This window comes from Sphaeramia orbicularis, chromosome 12 (genome assembly GCF_902148855.1).
Source record: "Sphaeramia orbicularis chromosome 12, fSphaOr1.1, whole genome shotgun sequence".
NCBI classification, from domain to species: Eukaryota; Metazoa; Chordata; class Actinopteri; order Kurtiformes; family Apogonidae; genus Sphaeramia; species Sphaeramia orbicularis.
This window is the reverse complement of record NC_043968.1, coordinates 5,810,569-5,822,153: the sequence shown is the minus strand read 5'-3', so window position 1 is coordinate 5,822,153 and position 11,585 is coordinate 5,810,569. Positions and strand designations below refer to the sequence as shown.

The 11,585-nt window shown below is 38.4% G+C and overlaps 1 protein-coding gene across 2 annotated transcripts in view; it reads right to left on the bottom strand.

Moving 5' to 3' along the window:
* Positions 1–5,508: 5,508 nt before the first annotated feature.
* slc38a9 (solute carrier family 38 member 9) overlaps positions 5,509–11,585 on the bottom strand; it is a 39,848-nt gene continuing 33,771 nt past the window's right edge. For both annotated transcript variants that reach the window (XM_030149060.1, XM_030149059.1), the window contains exons 14-15: positions 7,343–7,432; positions 5,509–5,924 (exon numbers count right to left, since the gene is read on the bottom strand). In XM_030149060.1, coding sequence (XP_030004920.1) covers positions 5,759–5,924; positions 7,343–7,432 — 256 coding nt within the window. In that variant the 3' untranslated portion in view covers positions 5,509–5,758. The remainder of the gene's footprint in view (positions 5,925–7,342; positions 7,433–11,585) is intronic.

Here is an 11,585-nt window from a genome sequence, read left to right as displayed (position 1 = left end):
TTCTATTAAAGAAAGCCGTGCATATTAGACGTTCTGGAATAATTGTTAATCAGTGCTAAATGACCTGTTTCACCAATCCTGAAGAATACAATGAATGTGCACTTATCACTACTGTTCACATGAATGTATTCCTGCCTGTTCGTTTCTTCTGCTTCATACTAGCCGCCATTGTCTCATACTCTGACAGATACGCAGTGCACATGTGTAGATGAGATCTGGAACATAAGGGCCGTATATGAAAGGGCCAGCTGTGGCGGTGCAGCGGCTTCTCCAGCTCCTGTTATTTATGCCGATAGACTGTGTTTTCCATGGTTGTAAATGTGCCATTATTCTATGTCGGTATTTTAAAGCTAAATTTTAGATGTATATTTGACTTTATTTTTTAAATTAGCCTTAGATTATAGCTGATGTTAATGTATTCATTTATTTATTTTTTACTCTATATTGCTATAATACAGGTCCTCAGTAACAAGTTTCGTTCTTTCTCTGTGATGGAATGATAAATAAACTCCTTTGAATCCTTTGAGCTAAACTGCTGTTATCAGCTGTTAAAGTCGCCCACCTCCATTGAAAAAATACATTTTTGACACTGGTGCCTTCTTGGTATTGGCCCTGATTGAGGACATGTTTCAATGTTTTATATTAATATATTTGGTGTCATTTTAAAGGGGACACTCTGGGCTTTCATTTGAGCTCTTTTGTGAATACTTTTGACAAGGACAGTAGACACTGGAGCTCTTCAAACTTTTAGTCACACACATTTTCCTACTGTTTTCACCTAAATCATGTCTTTTCTTTTAGTCCTGTGGCATCAGGAAGCATCAGAGATACAAAATACAAACACTGCAATACTGGCATGACTCTACGGCAGGGTTTTTCAACCTTGGGGTCAGGACCCCACATGGGGTCGCCTGAAATTTCTAGTAATTGATTTAAAAAAAACAACTTACTAATAAAAAAGTATATGGTGAGTTGAGAGAGACATAAAAGACATGACGAACTCTGAAGCTGAAACTGAAGCACTGAACTGATAAAAAAAAAAATTAAAACTTACTAATAAAAATGTACATTATATAACCTAAATGTCCTGTAAACTTAACATTTATTTGCAACATAGTATAGCAACAAAAACAAAACAAAACATATAACAAAAACAAATTAATTTTAGCAACAAAAAAAAAAGTCTCAGTTTTGAATGTCTAGAGTCGCCAGAAATTTGTGATGTTAAAATGGAGTCACGAACCAAAAAAGGTTGGAAGGATTAAGGAAATGTATAATTGACCCATATTATCTCATTGTGGGGGGGGTGATTTTCAGCCTCATATCAGGCAGACAGTTATTCTAAGACAGCAGACCAAACAGTAAGAGGAGGCTTCTGGTCCTGTCAGCTGACATGACGACTGCGTTAGTGACGTATGTGGTGTCACATTGTGTAAAAACGGTGCAAAATGTAATAAATGTAATACTTTTTCACCTCATTATGTAACAACGCCACACTTTGTCTAGAGTCTGTGTAGTAACATGTGACAGTTAGGTCCTGATTGGTTCCCAGGTGCACGACTGACTGTCTTCAACACTGTCAATCACCAGTTTCCACCTGTCAGTCATCAGGGCTATTGTCACATCCAGCAGTGTCAACACCATTATTCTTCACTAAACTGTCCAGTCTCCTTCGTGTTTAGTATTTATGTACAGCTTGTGAAGTAAAAACCTGGAAAATATCATGTTTTACTTGAATATTAATTTGAATATGAGAAAAGTTGAAAACTGAAAGTCAGGCGGACTCTAGTGGTCACCAGTGGTATTACACTTCATACTTTGAGACTTATGCTGCGTTCCAGTCCACCCGTAACTGCTGTTCTTCCATCCTTCTACTGGTGTAAATGCACTGGAATGTTCAGTCAAACCTGTGACTTCCACCTGAACTCGTACTAGATCCATGTTCTCCCAGTTCTGAGTTCTGACGTCACGTAGCAGTGGCGCCCCCCCATGGATGTGGCGTTTATGCAGATTGTTTATTAAAATAAGGTATTGATCTGATACTATTTAAATGCAAATGTTCTGTATAATCAGCAGCTGCTCTTGTGTTAGCTAGTTTTCAGTCCAATGAATGCAAGAATAAATTAAAACCAAATACGAATCCAAACATACAAAGAACATCAAAGGCAGAACAGCTTCTCTGTCCTTACGCGCCGTTTGCCCTCCTCTGTTTCCCTCAAATAAGCAAAGAACAAACACCTTTGGGACAGAAATGACTAGAAATGAGCATAAAGTACAGTCCACCATGCTGGTTTGTTTACATCTAACTCCCACAATTCCTTGCGCTCAGGCAGTTTGGTGTGACTTGCCTGAAATGTTACAAAGTCGTGAGTCGTGATTTGAAGTCGTGACTTACGGGTTCAAAAAATGGCCGGGAACGCAGCATTACTTCAGGTCCCCAAATAATAGGGAATAATAATAATAATAATAATAATAATAATAATAATAATAATAATGATGATGATGATAATAATAATAATAATGATGATAATAATAATAATAATAATAAGCTGCAGTTTGAAAGCATATGATGCCTGGTGTATGAACAGGACAATTCAATTAAAACAGGAAAAGACTGTTCTCTTAAGTAGGTTTATTTTTTACAACCATATTCCCTTTGTCTATCCTATAATTAGTAAAATAGCATCTAGAAAAATCCATCATGTAAACACATTAAACAAATAAATCAAGACTACTCATAAAAATTAAAAGACTATGTCAAAGGTGCATACAACATATGGTTTACATCATCAAAAAGTTAGTAAAATAATTCCCTGCGGTCTATATGTTCACAAAATCCAGCAAGTAAAGCTTTGTATGTACAGTCAAACAATCCGTGATAATAAGTTCTGTAAGTACTGCAGAGTAAATGAGAGCGATACTGAATATGACATGAAAACCTTCAACAGAACAGCCTGAAGTGGACATGAAACACTGAACAATATTGCTGTAGGTTAAATGTATTAATCTGGATTTATTATTTAAAAATCATATAATTATTTTTCACCAGTAGGGGACGCCATCCTTAAACAAGATCCAACCCTCCTGTCATGGTAATTATAATATTTCATTTGTTAGACTGATCATGTTTTCATTATGTTCTATTTATATTAGGGGTGTTTGAAAATATCGTGATATTTCATTTCACAAAACTGTATCAATATTAAAAAGTACTGTCGATATTTTTAGGTATTTATTCAAATTCAGATAGGGCGGAGATTAATTTTTGTTTTTCTTTATTGATTATATCTTATTTATTATTATTTAACACTGTTTTCTCCCCAAAAAATGTATTTGAATCATCCCAAAAGCACTTTTTTCTGTCTGAGAGGCAGCTGTTGGTTCCTTTGTTTGGGATTGAACTCAAATCCTGTTCTGATGTTAGTTGTGAACTAATAGAATCTGAACATTTGAACAGAATCTGAAACTGGAATGTCTGGAAAACAGAATTTCAGTTTGAACACAGTTTGAACATTTGGTGATAGAACATTAGATCCTGTTGGGATCAAATGTTTAGTATTTGTGCAGATTTCCACTGTGATTCCATTTTTCCAGGAAATAATAAAAAAAAAAGAAACAAATACAAAAAATTGCCTTTTAACAGTAACATGATGTATTGTGATATATCGTATCGTGATCCTAGTATTGTGATTTGTATCATATTGCCAGATTCTTGCCGATACACAGCCCTAGTTTACGTATCAGTAATCATGTGTATGCAGCAGTGACTCCTACTGGTGAGTCATGTCACTACTGTTGCAGTTTTGAAGTCAGCTCCCCCTGCTGGTGATGAAGTGAAATACAACATATTTTCTAGTAAATCCAGGTGAATATTGCTGCGTTTCCACTACATGAACCGGCTCGGCTCGACTCCGCTCTGGTACCAGGTCCTATTCCAGACCGTTTCCATTCCAGGATACTACCCACTTTACGGTACCTGGTTGTCATAGCGATACGGTGCGTTACTTCTGTGTCGTCTGCTCAGAGTTGCTGATAAACTCGCTCGTTGCCTGTTGTCTCGTCAAACTCCTGCTGAATTTTTCTGTCTGAACCTCCTGGACAAACCATGGTGTAGTTTTACAGTTTACTGTCATCATGTGGATTCACCTACTGACAGATTTACTGTAAACTTCTGCATCTGTTTTTGTAAAAGGGCGGGGCACAGAGACGACTCTGACCAATCAGAGGTCTGCAGTGTTTACACAGTGTCACCTTTTAGTATCTGGTCCCCAGTCCTGGAACCTCAGCGGAGGTGAGACCAAAAAACTAGTACCAGGTACCAGATTCCAGGTCCTTTTTCGTAACGGAAACACAAAAAGGCTGAGTCGAGTCGAGTCAAGCCAATATCACGTCGTGGAAACGCAGCATAACAGGTTTTATTGCAGTGCCACTTCCTGCCTCTGGTATAAATCTAATAAATCACAGTAATATTGTTCAATGTTTAACGCCAGCTTTAAACACAAAGCCCCACCTTTCACCCCAGTCGTCCTTTATTCCATAATGGCGGCCCCACCTGCTGCTGCTAAAGACACACTGTCAACAAAGTGTCTGTGAACGGCATGTGAGGACAGGTCTACGATCAGCATGGACCTGAAAAACCAGCATTATTATGGTGGAAATTATGTGTATGGAATATTTTATATGACTGCAATAACGGGAGCTAGATGGCATACATCACAGGTGTCAAACATGTGTCCCAGGGGCCAAATCCGGCCCACCAAAGGGTCCAGTCCGGCCCTGGAATGAATGTATAAAATGCAAAAATTACACTGAAGATATGAATCATTTTAGTTCAGGTTCCACATTCAGACCAGTTTAATCTGCAGTGGGTCGGATCAGTCAAATACTATCAGAATAACATAGAAACGATCACAACTCCACATTTTTGTCCGTGTAAATACAAACATTTTCATGTCGTTTTACTGTATTTACACTAAAACAAACCAACATTTCACAAAAACACGAATAACCTGAACAAATATGAACATTTTAAAATGTCTGAAGTGTAATTTTAACAATATTCTGCCTGTTATTAAATGTTGTGTGTATTTGTTGATCCACTGTGATCTGATAGTTGTAATTTACACGTTTAAATGACAAACTGAGACAGAATATTGTTAAAATTGCACTTAGTTTTCTTAAGAAATTTCAGTTTGTTCATGTTATTCACATTGTTTTAAAGGATAGTTGGCAGATGTAAACATTTTCATTGCATAGTTTTACTTTTTTCGCTCTTAAACATAGAGGAAAGTTTGGAGATGACATTATTTATATTATCTTGTCTTTGTAGATCCATTCCATAATACACATGTAGACATGATAAGCTGAGGCAGAATATTGTTAAAATTGCACTTATTTTTCTTAAGAAATCATCTTTTTTGTTTGGATAGTTTATAAGTATAAGTAAATATTTTCATAATTTCGTGGGTGTTTTTTTTTTTTTCACTAAAACAGAGACAAACATTTGCAGTGGACATTATTTCTATATTATTCTGTTATTATTTTACTGGTTCGGCCCACTGCAGATCAGATTTGGCTGAATGTGGAACTGAACTAAAATGAGTCTGACAGCCCTGGCATAATGAATGTAAAAGGATAAAAGCGGTAAAAGTGACAGATCCTAGATGGCTGTGGTTTTTCCTGGTACATGAAAGTTGACAAACCACAGCTACTCAAGTTCCACTAGAGTGATCATGTAATGTTTAATCCTGCGTCTTTTCTACATGAAGAACTGAGCCACCAGGTTGGCGATTCCCAGCAGAATCAAGAAAGTGTGGAAGACGGCTGAGGGCCAGGACAGCGCCCCCTGTCGTTTCAAAGAGATCATGTGGACCAAGGCCGGAAAGATGAACACTAAAGCCAGACCGCATGTGGCACCGGAGAACCTGCAGGGAAACATGGAGAACTTCAGTACAAGAGTCAGAAGAACATCTGCACGAGGAAACCACTGAGTTAGAAAGGTTTTGGATGGACTGGACTCATTGGACATGAATAAAGTCTGCATTTGACACAATAAACGAGCAAATACTGCAAACCTCAGGAACCTGAAAAACCCCTGTAGAGCAAAGACACAGTCGGCAACAACAAGAAAGACCGCAAACGTCACATCCGGTTAGAGCCGACGGGGAAAACAAACCAGTCTGTGCCATTAGCCATAAGACCGACCAGTTACTGCAGTGGTTCCCGACCTTTTTTTACCCCTGACCCATTTTATTTTCACAAATTTATGACGACCCAAAACATTCGAAACAGACTTTTTTTTTTTTTGGCTAAAATTAATTTGTCTTTGATCATGTAATAGTTTTCTATACTATGTTTCAAATACAGGTTAATGTTAGAGGACATTTAGTCTATATAATGTATATTATTGTGGACAGAGGCAGTAAATCCAGGTGTAGATTACTGCACAAAGTGAGAATTGGATTTTCCTTGGTCAGGATCTGTCCAGTCAGTCCAGCTGTGATTTACAAGGAGGACAATTAATACTGAACAAACAAGATCCAAGCTGCAGCATCTGAAACTGACCACAATGAACATTTAACACATAAACAGAACCACAGTGCTGCAGTTTCAGACTCACAGTTTGTCTGCTATGGATTGGGATTGGCTCTGTCAACTCAACATATATTTTTTTTTAGGAATTTTTTTAAATTTTATTTTTATCAATTACTAGAAATTCCAGGTGACCCCATTTGAAGTCCAGGCGACCCCATGTGGGGTCCCGACCCCAAGGTTGAAAAACACTGAGTTACAGTGTGCCCTTTAGCACCACAATAAACAAACAAACAAAAAAACAAATCACCAATTAAAGCTTACTAATAAAAAATAAAAGATTACTAATAAAAAATCTATGGAATACATAAAAGCTGAAACTGCAGCACCGTGGTTCTGCTTCTCTGTCAAACTTCAGATTCTTCCATATTATTTCTGACAGATTAAAGGCAAAAAACACCAACTTGGACTGTAATGAAATACCACAGTTCACTAAATGACAGATGTGAATGTTTTGGTCCATGTTGGTTGAAAATAAGACCATGAACCAAAGAAATAAGCTAAAAAAAAAAAGTGAAAAAAGAGAGGGGGGCGGTGATTGTCAAGTAATGGTACTGAAACACTTCTTTCAAATATTCTTTCTGCAGAGTAAGGTTCAAAAGTGGCTCAAAAATGACAAAGGGTGTCAGTCTAAACGTATCAAAGACTTTATGTTAGTTGGAACTGTGAGTATCTCATGTTTTTTTTTCATATTTACACGACTTTCCTGATTAGTATTTCACACTGTAGAACTGAACAGTATTATATTTACCGTATAATTGATCCAATATTGGGATAAAACTTGGCCATCAGGACTCCAGCTCCAACAATAATGATATTCAGTAACAGGACGTGGCAGAAACTGCAGAGAGAAAACACAGAAAGAATGATTTGGTTATTTTTTCATCATGGACTGGCCCGCCCCATCATGGACTGGCCCACCCGCCCCACCATGGACCCACCATGTGTCTATATCTATATGTCTGAACATCTATATCTATATGTTTTTATATCTACATGTCTATGTCTATATATGTCTAGATCTAAATATTTATATGTCTATTATCTGAATGTCCATGTCTATATGTCTATGCATCTATACATCTTTATGTTTATACATCTATGTGTATACGTCTATGTTTATACATACACAGACCTGATCAAAATCTTAAGACCAGTTGAAAAATAGCTAGAATTGACCTTTTGCACATTTGGATCTTAATGAGGTTTTAAGTAGAGCTACAATATATAAAAGCAAGAAGGGGGAGTGAGACAAAAAGCACTTTGAAAAAGTCATTTATTGAAAACAACAAGTAAACTGAAATAGGCTGTTTATCAGCTGATCAAAAGTTTAAGACCACAGGCTATAAAAGCCAAAATCTGCTCAAAATTCTCATTTTCTGTCGGGCATTCACACGGTCATGCCCTCCTGATGGCTAAAGCTCAGAAGCTTTCTCTTCTTGAACGTGGTCGGATCGTCCAGCTGCATAAGCGAGGCCTCTGGCAGCGTGCCATTGCTGCTGAGGTTGGACGCAGTAAGACAGTCATTCTACATTTTTGGACAGATCCTGAGCATTATGGAACAAAAAAGTCAAGTGGTAGACCCAAAAAAATTACACCTGCGCTGAGCCGGAGGATCCCATTGACTGTCCGTCAACACACAGGGCGGTCCTCCACCCAACTGAAGGCCCTTACTGGTGCAGACTGCAGCGCAATAACCATCAGACGGCATCTGCGGGAAAAGGGTTTCAAAAACAAAAAAACAATTCAAAGACCTCATCTCCTCCAACGCCACAAAACTGCCCGTTTAGACTTTGCCAGGAGCATCAAACATGGGACACTGAAAGGTGGAAAAAAGTTTTATTCTCTGATGAGAAAAAATGGAATCTCGACGGTCCAGATGGCTTCCAACGTTACTGGCACGACAAGGAGATCCCACCTGAGATGTTTTCTACCCGGCACAGTGGAGGGGGGTCCATCATGATCTGGGGTGCTTTTTCATTCAGTGGAACACTGGAGCTTCAGGTGGTGCAGGGTGGTCAAACGGCGGCCGGTTACGTGCAGATGTTGCAGCGGGCGTCCCTCATGACTGAGGGCCCTGGTCTGTGTGGGAACAGCTGGGTTTAAAAACAGGACAACGCTGCAGTTCACAATGCTCGCTTGACCAAGGACTTCTTCAGGGAGAAGAACATCACTCTTTTGGACCATCCCGTATGTTCCCCTGATTTAAATCCCATAGAGAACATTTGGGGATGGATGGCAAAGGAAGTTTATAAAAATGGCCATCAGTTCCACACAGTTGATGCCCTTGGTGAAGCCATCTTCACCACTTGGAGCAATGTTCCCACCAGCCTCCTGGAAACACTGGCATCAAGCATGGCCAAAGGAATTTATGAAGTGATTAACAAGAACGGTGAAGCTACTCATTACTGAGTCCTACTGAGAACATTTTTTGTTCTGGTTTGGAGAGTTTTTTGTAATTTTTTGAGCGATGGTCTTAAACTTTTGATCAGCTGATAAACAGCCTATTTCAGTTTACTTGTTGTTTTCAATAAATGACTTTTTCAAAGTGCTTTTTGTCTCACTCCCCCTTCTTGCTTTTGTAGATTGTAGCTCTACTTAAAACCTCATTAAGATCCAAATGTTCAAAAAGGTCAATTCTAGCTATTTTTCAACTGGTCTTAAGATTTTGATCAGGTCTGTATGTCTATATGTCTATGTCCATATTTCTATACGTTTCAATGTCTATATGTCTATGTGTGTCTATATCTACATGTCTGCACATCTATGTCTATATGTCTATGTGGTCTATATTTATATGTCTATATGTCTATATCTATATGTCTGCACATCTATATCTATATGTTTTTATATCTATACGTCTATGTCTATACGTCTATATATCTACACGTCTATGTCTATATGTGTCTAGATCTATATATTTATATGTCTATATATCTGAATGTCCATGTCTATATGCCTATATGTCTATACATCTATATGTCTACACATCTATGTGTATACGTCTATATGTTTATACATCTATGTCTATATGTCTATATCTATATATTTATGTTCATGTCTATATGTCTATGTCCATATTTCTATATGTTTCTATGTCTATATTTCTATACGTTTCAATGTCTATATATCTATATCTATATGTCTATATTTCTATATGTTTCAATGTCTATATGTCTATATTTCTATGTCTATATATCTATATTTATATGTCTATATTTCTATATGTTTCACTGCCTATGTCTACTTTTCTATATGCCTATATATGTCTATGTCTAAAAGGAGAGCCTCAGGTGCAGATTTTTTCACCCCAAACAGGAAACACACCAGATGACTGCTCACTAAACCACCAGAAACATGTTTAAACTACCCCTGAATGCAGATTATATACAATACTCACAGCCTGTATTGTCTATAGTTTGGTTATTTACATATTCATATGGTGCCGACCCTGTATTGACGAGCCGCCACTGTTAACTGTACAGTCAGATGTTACTAACACATATATTGACATGAACAGAGATGTAATTACACAAGAAGCACAAGATGACACCATGTCCCCAAGAAAAAAGAACAAACCCTGGTACTTGTTACTGATGTTCTGTTGGTGTTATTGACTTTACACATCGACAGCAGAGAAGTCGAGTGTTTTCAGTAAACAGCTCCTTGAGTCAGTCGATAAAATATACAGAAAAACTGAACTGTGACCAGACGACGGCCAAAACGACAACACGGCACGGACAACGACGCAAGAAGAAAAGTCAGCACTTGAGCACGAAGCTGATCAAAACTGAAGTTAGAGGAAAAGAACTGAACGTTCTCCAGTTATCCAGGTGAAAGAAAATGATGATAGACAGACTGAGCACTAAAACCTCCATGTACTGGGGACCCAAACCATTATCAAAGTATTAGAATGTTTAATACCGGACCCCTATAAGAAACAAACTATTCTGTCCTTTTATCGGCACCTGATTTTGGTGTTATGTACAAGGCTGACCATAAATGTACCATTTTCTTACATTGTACGATTATTTTTAAGTACATGGCCCTCAGTGAAACACAAGACCTGCTGTAATACTTCAAACTGTTTGTACTGAGGGCTACTTTATGTATTTGTTATTTTATTATAACATGACTGACTCTGTGATGATGTTACACTTTCAACGAACAACTCCTGGTTCTATTCCTCTGTTATACAGTGTGTGTGTGTGTGTGTGGGTGTGTGTGTGTGTGTGGTGTGGGTGTGTGTGTGGTGTGTGTGTGTGTGCGTGCGTGCGTGTGTGTGTGTGAGAGAGAGAGAGAGAGAGAGAGAGAGACAGACAGACAGAGAGAGTGAGAGAGATGGAGAAAGAGAGAGAGAGAGAGACAGACAGACAGAGAGACACAGAGAAAGAGTGAGAGAGAGAGGGAGAGACAGAGAGAGAGTGAGAGAGACAGAGAGAGAGAAAGATGGAGAGAGAGTGTGAGGGAGAGAGAGAGACAGAGAGAGAGAGAGAGAGAGAGAGAGAGAGAGAAAGAGAGAGACAGACAGAGAGAGAGAGATGGAGAGAGAGTGTGAGGGAGAGAGAGAGAGAAAGAGAGAGACAGAGAGAGATGGAGAGAGAGAGAGGGAAAGACAGAGAGAGAGAGAGGGAGAGAGAGAGAGAGAGAGAAAAAGAGAGAGACAGAGAGAGACAGAGAGAGAGAGTGAGAGAGTGAGCGCAGCAGGTGTAAGTCTTTTAGAACTCCCGTACTTCATTGGCGGTAAACAACGTTCTTCTTCTATCGTCTCTTTCTTCGTTGTTGTCTTTCATCTGAACATGCGTGATCCAAACTGGACTGGACTGAGGGTGGAGGGTCTTCAGTCTCTTCCTTCCAGGTTCACATCATATTATTTTTTTTTTTAATTTATATCAGCTACTCTTCGTATTTGGGTCAGTGTGCGCTCCCTTCAGTACTTCGTGTGAAACTTGACACAGATTTAAAGTTCCGCTTTGACCGACGTCTTTCGTTCG